The 14,212-nt window shown below is 46.7% G+C and overlaps 1 protein-coding gene across 1 annotated transcript in view; it reads right to left on the bottom strand.

The window, feature by feature from the left end:
* The window catches only part of FMNL1 (formin like 1), a 136,911-nt gene that overhangs the window by 8,308 nt on the left and 114,391 nt on the right, over nt 1-14,212 (bottom strand). The window contains exons 16-20 of the mRNA XM_063959989.1: nt 13,982-14,106; nt 10,271-10,473; nt 9,676-9,910; nt 3,052-3,120; nt 2,804-2,884 (exon numbers count right to left, since the gene is read on the bottom strand). Coding sequence (XP_063816059.1) covers nt 2,804-2,884; nt 3,052-3,120; nt 9,676-9,910; nt 10,271-10,473; nt 13,982-14,106 — 713 coding nt within the window. The remainder of the gene's footprint in view (nt 1-2,803; nt 2,885-3,051; nt 3,121-9,675; nt 9,911-10,270; nt 10,474-13,981; nt 14,107-14,212) is intronic.

The following is a 14,212-nucleotide window of genomic DNA, read 5'->3' on the forward strand; positions in this document are numbered from 1 at the left end:
AAGACACTGAGCACTGACCAGTGATACTGAGAACTGATGATACTACTGAGCACTGATACTGAGAACTGACACTGAGCAGCACAAGACACTGAGCACTGACTAGTGATACTGAGCACTGATGATACTACTGAGCAGTGATACTGAGCACTGATGATACTAATGAGCATTGATACTGAGAACTGACACTAAGCAGCACGATGCAGCACAAGGCACTGAGCACTGACCAGTGATACTGAGCACTGATGATACTACTGAGAACTGACACTGAGCAGCACGATGCAGCACAAGACACTGAGCACTGACCAGTGATACTGAGCACTGATGATACTACTGAACAGTGATACTGAGCACTGATGATACTACTGAAAACTGACACAGCAGCACGATGCAGCACAAGACACTGAGCACTGACCAGTGATACTGAGCACTGATGATACTACTGAGCAGTGATACTGAGCACTGATGAGCACTACTACCACAGCACCCTACAGCAGCAAGATGCAGCACAAGACACTGTACTAGTAATGTATTACTGAGCAGCACGATGCAGCACAAGACAATGAGCAGTGATACTGAACACTGATTATACTACTGAGAATTGACACTGAGCAGCACAAGACACTGTACTAGTATTACTGAGCAGCACGATGCAGTACAAGACAATGACCACTGATACTGAGAACTGACACTGAGAGAACGTAGCCACGTCCTCTCTGTACTCTCTACAATGCCCGAGTGAAAATGGCGGCGACCCGCGGCTCTTTATATGGAATCCGAATCTTGCGAGAATCCGACAGCGGGATGATGACGTTTTGCCTCATTCGGGTTTTCTGAGTCAGGCGGGAATAACCAAGCTGGGCTTGGAACCGTGTTTGACAGATGGAGTTCGGTAGGGTTCGGTTCTCGGCGAACCGAACCCGCTTATCTCTAGATAAAAGCACTGGAATTGTGTTTGAGGGCAGGTATATTTGTACAATGTTTTTTGTCCTATTAGTTTAAAATTACAGGAATGTGTTTGTAAATGGCTTGGTAAGAGCTATTGCAGGTTAAGGTAGAGTGGGGGGCTCCATCCATTAGGCCCAGTCCGAGTCTTTAGTGCCTTAGCTTCAGAGAAGGCTAATCAGTGCTTACACCTGCATGGGTGTGGTAAAAAACTAGCAGCAAGGACTGGATGGGTCTCATTACCTGAGGAGCAAGCTGCTGGCTTAAATAGATAGACACCATTATTGCTTGAAGTTAATTGCTGTTTTTGGTGAGTTAGACAGTAGCTCCTTCTCATACATAGTGGCAGATGTACTAAGCCTTGGAGAGTGTTAAAGTGGAGATAAATAAATTACCAACCAATCAGCTACTGACATTTTTCAAACACAGGGGCAGATGTATTAAGGGGGTCATTCCGACCCATTCGCACGCTGCTGGTTGTCGCAGAGGTGCAAACGGGTCAGGACTGCGCCTGCGCGGCGCACACACATCATTGACCAGTGACAGCTGTTGCCGGGCAACAACCAGAAGAAAGAAGAAAGTGATCGCTAGCGCGATCACAAAAAGATTGACAGCGGGGAGGCGTTCCGGGGCGAATACTCACCGTTTTCTGGGAGTGGTGAGTCCAACGCAGGCGTGTCCAGGCGTTTGGAGGGCGGATGTCTGACATCAATTCCGGGACCTGCATCGCTGGATCGATCGCAAAGGGTAAGTAACTCTTACCCTGGTCTTGTTTTACAGGAATCTTTTTTTACATAGCAGGGCTGCACAGGCGGTCGCAGCCCTGCTATGCAGAAATACACTCCCCCATAGGTGGAGTCTAGTTGATTGCACGGGCAGCAAAAAGTTGCTACGTGCGATCAACTCGGAATGACCCCCTAAGCCTGGAGATGATCAGTGATAAGTGCAAGGTGATAAATGCATCAGCCAATCGGCTCCTAACTCTTAATTTACATATTGGAGCTGATTGGCTGGTGTGTTTATCACCTTGCATTTATCACTGGTTTATTACTTCCTTATACCTTCTCCAGGTTAATACATTTGCACCACAGACTGCAACATGGCAGCTTGGTGCTGATTGGTTGGTAGTTTCTCTCTCTCCACTTTATCACTCTCCAAGGCTTAGTACATCTCCCCCATAGAGAGAGAAGCTTTATGTATAGTCAGAGCCAGGCTAGGATTTACGTTTTATTTTTTACTTTTGTTGCAAATAGAAATAGCTGAGGCTATTTGTACCAGACACCCTGTACTGACGTACCACTATTTGGGCAGCTGTAAGAAAGTGCGCCAGTTTACTTAAGGAGACGGTATCCTTACCCTGATTCTTTCACAATACATAGACACACACATATACAGTATTACACAATTATTTATAAAGAACAGAAATGTAAGAAAATAACTGCATATGTTGTTATACAGATGGAGACGCACTCATCTAGTGCGGCTCCATCACACACGTGCACTCCCGGCGGGATTAGGCGATCCGGCGCCTACCCTCGCCACGGGAGTGCACAGAGACGCTCCCATTCTAGTGAATGGAGTGCATGCGCGTCACAGACATGCGCGTGCCCCAGACGTGGCGATAGGCGTGCCCAGGCACAGACGGAGTCACGATTAGCGTGGCTCCATCTGTACCTTGGTTTATGTTGTATCAGCATAATAGCCATATACATTATTTCATATATATATATATATATATATATATATACCACGTTCAAAGTTTTTGGCAAGTATAGAAATGCCTTTGTTTACAAATAAAGACTTCTATCTAAAAGAGTTGGACTTATCCAGAAACATGCTTATTCCCAGCACAAATGCTTACCACATCAAGCGACTGCAGCCGGAATCCATATGCTGCTCCTCTCTTACTGCTATTCATGTAATTCCCAAATGCCAGAATCAGCTGAAGCCAGGGAGAGACAACATCGTTGTAGTAATGGAATGTAGAAAAGTAGTAAGACAACAAGATGGGGTTTAGAATATGTGCACTGAAGAAGTCACATGACAGCTATGGAAGAGGAGGCAGGCAAGTGGGCAAAAACTGATCATTTTGTAGCAGCAGCAACTTACCTCTAGGATCCCTTTTAACTTCTCTGAGGATTTGATTGACATGGATGCTGCAATCAGGGCGTTGAGTTGCTACAAAAAATAAGAATTTACTTACCGATAATTCTATTTCTCGTAGTCCGTAGTGGATGCTGGGTACTCCGTAAGGACCATGGGGAATAGCGGCTCCGCAGGAGTCTGGGCACATCTAAAAGAAAGCTTTAGGACTATCTGGTGTGCACTGGCTCCTCCCCCTATGACCCTCCTCCAAGCCTCAGTTAGGATACTGTGCCCGGACGAGCGTACACAATAAGGAAGGATTTTGAATCCCGGGTAAGACTCATACCAGCCACACCAATCACACTGTACAACTTGTGATCTGAACCCAGTTAACAGCATGATAACAGAGGAGCCTCTAGAAAAGATGGCTCACTACAGCAATAACCCAAATTTTTTGGTAACAATAACTATGTACCAGTATTGCAGACAATCCGCACTTGGGATGGGCGCCCAGCATCCACTACGGACTACGAGAAATAGAATTATCCTAAGTGGATGCTGGGTACTCCGTAAGGACCATGGGGATTATACCAAAGCTCCCAAACGGGCGGGAGAGTGCGGATGACTCTGCAGCACCAAATGAGAGAACTCCAGGTCCTCCTCAGCCAGGGTATCAAATTTGTAGAATTTTGCAAACGTGTTTGCCCCTGACCAAGTAGCAGCTCGGCAAAGTTGTAAAGCCGAGACCCCTCGGGCAGCCGCCCAAGATGAGCCCACCTTCCTTGTGGAATGGGCATTTACAGATTTTTGGCTGTGGCAGGCCTGCCACAGAATGTGCAAGCTGAATTGTACTACAAATCCAGCGAGCAATAGTCTGCTTAGAAGCAGGAGCACCCAGCTTGTTGGGTGCATACAGGATAAACAGCGAGTCAGTTTTCCTGACTCCAGCCGTCCTGGAAACATATATTTTCAGGGCCCTGACAAAGTCTAGTAGCCGCAGGCACCACAATAGGTTGGTTCAGGTGAAACGCTGACACCACCTTAGGGAGAAACTGGGGACGAGTCCGCCGTTCTGCCCTGTCCGAATGGAAAATCAGATATGGGCTTTTGTGAGACAAAGCCGCCAATTCTGACACTCGCCTGGCCGAGGCCAGGGCCAACAGCATGGTCACTTTCCATGTGAGATATTTTAAATCCACAGATTTGAGCTGTTCAAACCAATGTGATTTGAGGAATCCCAGAACTACGTTGAGATCCCACGGTGCCACTGGAGGCACAAAAGGGGGTTGTATATGCAGTACTCCTTTGACGAATGTCTGGACTTCAGGAACTGAAGCCAATTCTTTCTGGAAGAAAATCGACAGGGCCGAAATTTGAACCTTAATGGACCCCAATTTGAGGCCCATAAACACTCCTGTTTGCAGGAAATGCAGGAATCGACCGAGTTGAAATTCCTCCGTGGGGGCCTTCCTGGCCTCACACCACGCAACATATTTTTGCCAAATGCGGTGATAATGTTGTGCGGTCACCTCCTTCCTGGCTTTGACCAGGGTAGGTATGACCTCTTCCGGAATGCCTTTTCCCTTAGGATCCGGCGTTCAACCGCCATGCCGTCAAACGCAGCCGCGGTAAGTCTCGGAACAGACAGGGTCCTTGCTGAAGCAAGTCCTTTCTTAGCGGCAGAGGCCATGGGTCCTCTGTGAGCATCTCTTGAAGTTCCGGGTACCAAGTCCTCCTTGGCCAATCCGGAGCCACTAGTATAGTTCTTACTCCTCTCCGTCTTATAATTCTCAGTACCTTGGGTATGAGAGGAAGAGGAGGGAACACATACACTGACTGGTACACCCACGGTGTTACCAGAGCGTCCACAGCTATTGCCTGAGGGTCCCTTGACCTGGCGCAATACCTGTCCAGTTTTTTGTTGAGGCGGGACGCCATCATGTCCACCTTTGGTTTTTCCCAATGGTTCACAATCATGTGGAAGACTTCCGTGTGAAGTCCCCACTCTCCCGGGTGGAGGTCGTGCTGAGGAAATCTGCTTCCCAGTTGTCCACTCCCGGAATGAATACTGCTTACAGTGCTATCACATGATTTTCCGCCCAGCGAAGAATCCTTGCAGCTTCTGCCATTGCCCTCCTGCTTCTTGTGCCACCCTGTCTGTTTACGTGGGTGACTGCCGTGATGTTGTCCGACTGGATCAACACCGGCTGACCTTGAAGCATAGGTCTTCTAAGCTTAGAGCATTGTAAATGACCCTTAGCTTCAGGATATTTATGTGAAGTGATGTCTCCAGGCTTGACCATAAGCCCTGGATATTCCTTCCCTGTGTGACTGCTCCCCAGCCTCGCAGGCTGGCATCCGTGGTCACCAGGACCCAGTCCTGAATGCCGAATCTGCGGCCCTCTAGAAGATGAGCACTCTGCAACCACCACAGGATGGATACCCTTGTCCTTGGTGACAGGGTTATCCGCTGATGCATCCGAAGATGCGACCCGGACCATTTGTCCAGTAGGTCCCACTGGAAAGTTCTTGCGTGGAATCTACCGAATGGGACTGCTTCATAGGAAGCCACCATTTTTACCCAGAACCCTTGTGCATTGATGCACTGAGACTTGGCTCGGTTTTAGGAGGTTCCTGACTAGCTCGGATAACTCCCTGGCTTTCTCTTCCGGGAGAAACACCTTTTTTTCTGGACTGTGTCCAGGATCATCCCTAGGAACAGAAGACAAGTCGTCGGAACCAGCTGCGATTTTGGAATATTGAGAATCCAATCGTGCTGCCGCAACACTACCTGAGATAGTGCTACACCGACCTCCAACTGTTCCCTGGATCTTACCCTTATCAGGGAATCATCCAAGTAAGGGATAACTAAAATTCCTTTCCTTCGAAAGAATATCATTATTTCGGCCATTACCTTGGTAAAGACCCGGGGTGCCGTGGACCATCCCTACGGCAGCGTCTGAACTGATAGTGACAGTTCTGTACTATAACCTGAGGTACCCTTGGTGAGAAGGGTAAATTTTGACATGAAGGTAAGCATCCTTGATGTCCCGAGACATCATGTAGTCCCCTTCTTCCAGGTTCGCAATCACTGCTCTGAGTGACTCAATCTTGAATTTGAACCTCTGTATGTAAGTGTTCAAAGATTTTAGATTTAGAATCAGTCTCACCGAGCCGTCTGGCTTCGGTACCACAATAGTGTGGAATAATACCCCGTTCCCTGTTGCAGGAGGGGTACCTTGATTATCACCTGCTGGGAATACAGCTTGTGAATGGCTTCCAAAACTGCCTCCCTGTCAGAGGGAGACGTTGGTAAAGCCGACTTTTGGAAACGGCGAGGGGAAGACGTCTCGAATTCCAATTTGTACCCCTGAGATATTACCTGAAGGATCCAGGGGTCTACTTGCGAGTGAGCCCACTGCGCACTGAAATTCATTGAGAACGGGCCCCCACCGTGCCTGAGCTTGTAAAGCCCTAGCGTCCTACTGAGGGCTTGGCAGAGGCGGGAAAAGGTTTCTGTTCCTGGGAACTGGCTGATCTCTGCAGCCTTTTTCCTCTCCCTCTGTCACGAGCAGAAAAGAGGAACCTTTTGTCCGCTTGCCAACAATGGACTGCGCCTGATAACACGGCGTCTTATTTTGAGAGGCGACCTGAGGTACAAACGTGGATTTCCCAGCTGTTACCGTGGCCACCAGGTCTGAAAGACCGACCCCAAAAGTCCCCTTTCAAAAGCAATACTTCCAAATGCCTTTTGGAATCCGCATCACCTGACCACTTTACTGGTAGAATTGGACAACGCACTTATACTTGATGCCAGTCGGCAAATATTCCGCTGTGCATCATGCATATATAGAAAAGCATCTTTTAAATGCTCTATAGGCCATAATATACTGTCCTTATCTAGGATATCAATATTTCCAGTCAGGGAATCCGACCACGCCAACCCAGCACTGCACATCCAGGCTGAGGCGATTGCTGGTCGCAGTATAACACCAGTATGTGTGTAAATACATTTTAGGATACCGTCCTGCTTTCTATCAGCAGGATCCTTAAGGGCGGCCATCTCAGGAGAGGGTAGAGCCCTTGTTCTTACAAGCGTGTGAGCGCCTTATCCCCCCTAGGGGGTGTTCCCAACGCATCCTAACCTCTGGCCGGAAAGAGTATACTGCCAATAACTTTTTATAAATTATCAATTGTTATCGGGGGGAAACCCACGCATCATCACACACCTCATTTTATTTCTCAGATTCAGGAAAACTACAGGTAGTTTTTCCCTCACCGAACATAATACCCCTTTTTGGTGGTACTCGTATTATCAGAAATGTGTAAAACATTTTCCATTGCCTCAATCATGTAACGTGTGGCCCTACTGGAAATCACGGTTGTCTCTTCACCGTCGACACAGGAGTCAGTATCCGTGTCGGCGTCTGTATCTGCCATCTGAGGTAACGGGCGCTTTAGAGCCCCTGACGGCCTATGAGACGTCTGGACAGGCACAAGCTGAGTAGCCGGCTGTCTCATGTCAACCACTGTTTATACAGAGCTGACACTGTCACGTAATTTTCAACAGTACATCCACTCAGGTGTCGACCCCCTAGGGGGTGACATCACCTTTACAGACACTCTGCTCCGTCTCCACATCATTTTTCTCCTCATACATGTCGACACAAACGTACCGACACACAGCACACACACAGGGAATGCTCTGATAGAGGACAGGACCCCACTAGCCCTTTGGGGAGACAGAGGGAGAGTTTGCCAGCACACACCAGAGCGCTATTTATATACAGGGATAACCTTATATAAGTGTATTCCCCCTTATAGCTGCTGTATGTTTTAATACTGCGCCTAATTAGTGCCCCCCTCTCTTTTTTTAACCCTTTCTGTAGTGTAGTGACTGCAGGGAAGAGCCAGGGAGCTTCCCTCCAACTGAGCTGTGAGGGAAAATGGCGCCAGTGTGCTGAGGAGATAGGCTCCGCCCCCTTTCCGGCGGCCTTATCTCCCGTTTTTCTGTATATTCTGGCAGGGGTTAAATGCATCCATATAGCGCAGGAGCTATATGTGATGTATTTTTTGCCATGTAAGGTATTTTTATTGCGTCTCAGGGCGCCCCCCCCCCCCCCCCCCCCAGCGCCCTGCACCCTCAGTGACCGGAGTGTGAAGTGTGCTGAGAGCAATGGCGCACAGCTGCGGTGCTGTGCGCTACCTTATTGAAGACAGGAACGTCTTCTGCCGCCGATTTTTCCGGACCTCTTCGCTCTTCTGGCTCTGTAAGGGGGCCGGCGGCGCGGCTCCGGGACCCATCCAGGCTGGGCCTGTGATCGTCCCTCTGGAGCTAATGTCCAGTAGCCAAGAAGCCCAATCCACTCTGCACGCAGGTGAGTTCGCTTCTTCTCCCCTTAGTCCCTCGATGCAGTGAGCCTGTTGCCAGCAGGTCTCACTGAAAATAATAAACCTAAACTAAAACTTTCACTAAGAAGCTCAGGAGAGCCCCTAGTGTGCACCCTTCTCGTTCGGGCACAGAGATCTAACTGAGGCTTGGAGGAGGGTCATAGGGGGAGGAGCCAGTGCACACCAGATAGTCCTAAAGCTTTCTTTTAGATGTGCCCAGACTCCTGCGGAGCCGCTATTCCCCATGGTCCTTACGGAGTACCCAGCATCCACTTAGGACGTCAGAGAAAGAAATGATACTTTTAGGACTCTTTTTCTTTCTGTTTTCAAAATACTATAATGTGCGCTAACAAAGCTTCCTTAGTCTTTGCCAGTGATGTTATACTTATTACAAAAGGAGTATGGAGACAGGCTTGGACTGGCATTTCTGCTGCCAGCATTAAAACTCCATTAATATCATGACCACAACATTGAAAATACCTCATATGGATCAAAGAAAAGTATTTAATTAGCAACTAAAAAGGATCATGAACATTTTACATCAGCCACATAGTGTACCCAACACCTGCTACTTCTCCCTCAACAGAGGAGATCTATATAATAAAAAAAATATAAAACAGTGGTATACAAACTTTCCCTCCACAATTCCAACACCTTAGCCCTTGGTCTATGTGGTCTATCTACAACTGAAGGCCAGGTTATGGGCAATGGAAGCAGACTAAAATGTATATAACTACAACAAAGGTTTAAGGCCAGTACTGATGGGAGAGATGTGTGCTGAGCGATCTTAACACAGACTGCTCAGCACTCCGCACACATCTCTCGCCCCGCTCAGCACAGCGTGTTGTGTGCTGAGCGAGGGGGGCGGATGTAAGGACGCTCACTTCACGCAGCGCTGAAGTGAGCGACCTGCTAGATTGAGCCTGCATGCAGGCTCAATCTAGCATCGGCGATTGGCAGCGCTATCGCTGGGGGGCATACACACGACAGATCCGTGCTTAAAATCTAAGCAATCAAGTCAGATTGCTTAGATTTTAAACACGGATCTCTCAGTGTGTACCCCCCTTCAGGATTTAACTTATGCCCCCAGGGTTTTTTGAAAGATGCAATCATGCATCTGAGCTGCTGTCACCCTGACCAATCAGCAATCAGCAGACCAATCAGCAATATTCTGTAAATCCAGCCAAATCCCAAACACAAAACTAAAGTATCCAGCGTTCATATTTCATGCATTGCCCTACATCTATATTCACTGACCGGTGTAAGACGGGTAGCGGTTTCAGGAAAGCTAGAAATGAAGATCATGGTGTTAACTCGCTCAGACAGTCTGGGTATGGAGCAGAGATGGACCATAAATCTGTCTTCTGCCCCCAGCTGGTCAAGAGGTTTCTCTTCCCGCAGGTACCGAGAGATTTGCTGCCGCTCCCAGTCTGTAGGTAAGAACCTTGAGAGGAGCTCTAGAAAATCCACATTCAGAGCCTGCATATCATACCTACAATAAAAGAAAATAAGGAACAATACACTGTTTGTGTGGGCTTGCTGAAAATATAACTAAGGATAAAAACTGCCATTTTCAAAGTACTGTGAACTTACATATATTTGCACACTTGTGCTCAATACAGGGAAATAAATATTCTACCACTACCATTATAATGGTATTGCCATATTATATTGTAAGCCCTATTAGAAGCATGATATTATAAATTCATCTCTACATATTTCCATTAGACAAAGGTAGATGAAGAAAATCACCAAAACAATGGTTTTGCTTATATATCCATATTCCTGGATTTTCTGTAACATCTCAGATGCTGATGAGCACTTACTGACATGTGAGAACTCACATACTTACTTCTGAATAGCAGTAGTGATGGCTTCAGGAGTCAGTCCTCCTTTTCTCAAAGTAATTGAAAGATTCTTTGCTCGATTTGCCTCAATTAGGGAAACCTTGTTTGGTTGGTTTTGCGCAGCCTTTACTCTCTTTGAGAATGTGTTTTGGTTCGGTCCCTGAGCCTTGGTTTTAAATTGGTTCTCAAAGTCACTCATGTCAAGTTCCTGGTGGTGAATGAAATATAATATACTAACTGACTGCAATGATCACAGTATAACTGGGAAATATAGCACAGCAAGTGACTGCAATAATCTCAGTATAGCATAGAAATATAGCACAGCAAGTGACTGCAATTAACTCAGTATAACAGGAAAATATAGCATAGCAAGTGACTGCAATAATCTCAGGATAGCATAGAAATATAGCACAGCACATAGGCGGATCCAGGGGAGGGGCACTCGGGCCCGTGCCCCCCCTGTCATTTCTGACTTCTTTTCCAAAATGATAACAGCAGCAGCACTACTGCTATTTCCGTCAGTAAGATTTGATAAAAGAGCCGGCAGGCACTAGGACCCACCGCGGCTCTAACAGGAAGTCCGTGTGGTAACCAATGGGTAGCTCACACTGCAACCTACCTCCCCCACTGCCAGCCGGCCAGAGTCCAGCCCAGGCGTGAGGTTCAAATGCCAGCATCGAGTAAGACTATTACTTATGATGGCGCAGAAGCATTAGCCCTCACTGCACCGCACAATGGGGGTCATTCCGAGTTGTTCGCTAGTTATTTTTTTCTCGCAACGGAGCGATTAGTCGCTAATGCGCATGCGCAATGTCCGCAGTGCGACTGCGCCAAGTAAATTTGCTATGCAGTTAGGAATTTTACTCATGGCATTACGAGGTTTTTTCTTCGTTCTGGTGATCGTAATGTGATTGACAGGAAGTGGGTGTTTCTGGGCGGAAACAGGTCGTTTTATGGGTGTGTGCGAAAAAACGCTACCGTTTCTGGGAAAAACGCGGGAGTGGCTGGAGAAACGAAGGAGTGTCTGGGCGAACGCTGGGTGTGTTTGTGACGTCAAACCAGGAATGACAAGCACTGAACTGATCGCAGATGCCGAGTAAGTGTGGAGCTACTCAGAAACTGCTAAGAAGTGTAAATTCGCAATTCTGTTAATCTTTCGTTCGCAATTTTGATAAGCTAAGATTCACTCCCAGTAGGTGGCGGCTTAGCGTGTGCAAAGCTGCTAAAAGCAGCTTGCGAGCGAACAACTCGGATTGAGGGCCCATAATCCCAGCGCTTCCTCCTCCACTTCCTTTACCACCATGCTAGGTGCAGTCACACTCAGCCTCAACTTTGAGAAGGCGGCCTGTGTGATTGTGACAGGGCTGTCCTGCAGATGTCTTATGCTACTTGTTGGAGATCCAGCTGGCTGCTTCTGCTAATCAAAGATGGGCAGTTTGTGTCCTGCAGTCTGAGTCTCAGGGCAGTGCCCAAAACTATGCTGCACCTGCCACCACCAACTAAAAACTATAATAATTATATTGTGCTGGGGTGCCTTCCAGGCCCCCGTAACTAATTGAACAGTTGACCAACATTTCAAGGCCCAATTAGCCTTTTCATTAGGGTGAAACATTGGCAATAAACCAGGATGCGCTCCTACAGCCAATCATTACCTCATGGCGTATTCTGTGAGGCCATGCCCCCTGTGATACCACACCCCTTATCTGGGAGCAAACATGCTTTAGGTGCATGTAAATATAACTATTACTGTTCCCCTATCATGGTGCCCCCCCTTTCATTTTCTTCTGGATCCGCCCCTGGCACAGCAAGTGACTGCAATTAACTCAGTATAACAGGAAAATATAGCATAGCAAGTGACTGCAATGATCTCAGTATAATGGAAATACGGCACAGCAAGTGACTACAATAATCTCAGTATAACTGAAATATTGCACAGCAAGTGACTACAATAATCTCAGTATAACTGTGAAATATTTCATAGCAAGTGACTGCAATGATCACAGTATAACGGAAATACAGCATAGCAAGTGACTGCAATAATCTCAGTATAACTGCAAAATATAGCATAGCAAGTGACTGCAATGATCTCAGTATAACTTTTGATATCAGTCTTTGAATTATGTTTTCTTTTGTTTTTCAATCCATTTTCCAAATAAACGCAAGTACAAATGTACAATAGAAAAAAGATCCACATCAATATCAAAGGTGAAACAACAATGGAGCACAACAATGCTGGCAATGGGTTAAACCAAATGTGTTGCTTCTAAAGAAAACATATAAAAATATAAACAAATAAAAATACAAACTATAGACATGTCCACACAAACAAGAAAAAGACACACACAGAAAAAAAATCATACAAAATAAAACACAGACAATGGGAGGAAATGAGCAAGGGTAGGGAGGGAAAACATACAGGTGCGTCAAGACAACATACAACTATGGGGGTCATTCCGAATTGTTCGCTCACAAGCTGCTTTTAGCAGCTTTGCACACGCTAAGCCGCCGCCTACTGGGAGTGAATCTTAGCATAGTAAAATTGTGAACGAAAGATTCTCAAAATTGCGATTACACACCTCTTAGCAGTTTCTGAGTAGCTTCAAACTTACTCGGCATCTGCGATCAGTTCAGTGCTTGTCGTTCCTGGGCCCTCATTCCGAGTTGTTCGCTCTGTAAATTTTTTCGCATCGCAGCGATTTTCCGCTTAGTGCGCATGGGCAATGTCCGCAGTGTGACTGCGCCAAGTAAATTTGCTATGCAGTTAGGAATTTTACTCACGGTTTTTTCTTCGTTCTGGTGATCGTAATGTGATTGACAGGAAGTGGGTGTTTCTGGGCGGAAACTGTCCGTTTTATGGGAGTGTGTGAAAAAACGCTACCGTTTCTGGGAAAAACGCGGGAGTGGCTGGAGAAACGGAGGAGTGTCTGGGCAAACGCTGGGTGTGTTTGTGACGTCAAACCAGGAACGACAAGCACTGAACTGATCGCAGATGCCGAGTAAGTTTGAAGCTACTCAGAAACTGCTAAGAGGTGTGTAATCGCAATTTTGAGAATCTTTCGTTCGCAATTTTACTATGCTAAGATTCACTCCCAGTAGGCGGTGGCTTAGCGTGTGCAAAGCTGCTAAAAGCAGCTTGCGAGCGAACAACTCGGAATGACCCCCCTGGTTTGACGTCACAAACACACCCAGCGTTTGCCCAGACACTCCTCCGTTTCTCCAGCCACTCCCGCGTTTTTCCCAGAAACGGTAGCGTTTTTTCACACACTCCCATAAAACGGCCAGTTTCCGCCCAGAAACACCCACTTCCTGTCAATCACATTACGATCACCAGAACGAAGAAAAAACCGTGAGTAAAATTCCTAACTGCATAGCAAATTTACTTGGCGCAGTCGCACTGCGGACATTGCGCATGCGCACTAAGCGGAAAATCGCTGCGATGCGAAAAAATTTACCGAGCGAACAACTCGGAATGAGTGCCTATATACATATGTAACGACTACATGGGGACCTGGAAAAGTGCAAGCTGTCACTTAGCTGAGGTATACAAAGAGACATATAAAAATGGGATGAGGCAAATTAATAATTCAAGAGCTAGCTTTCAGTTGTCTATACAGATACCAGTTTGTTGTTTTAAACAGCTTAAATCTATAAGTTTGCTGCTGAGAATCCAACTTGTCAATAAAAAAAACTCCACTTTGCATTATCTTTTTAATTACCTGAAGCACCTTATCATCATTTAGCTGAGTAAAGACTGTTCCAGTGATCTGTGTGGGCTGCAGGGCAACCCAGTTGAGGATTTGCATTCTTTGCTTTGTCTGGACAGGTTTCTTAATACTCACACCTACAGTAGGTAGAGGAGATAGGTACAGTAGGTGCTTGAGAAAGTTCAGCCTATGTTATTTAAGTAGTAGCTTAGACATTTTTAAATTGCTGTGACAAGACCCATA

Source organism: Pseudophryne corroboree, chromosome 3, assembly GCF_028390025.1.
Source record: "Pseudophryne corroboree isolate aPseCor3 chromosome 3, aPseCor3.hap2, whole genome shotgun sequence".
Lineage (NCBI taxonomy): Eukaryota > Metazoa > Chordata > Amphibia > Anura > Myobatrachidae > Pseudophryne > Pseudophryne corroboree.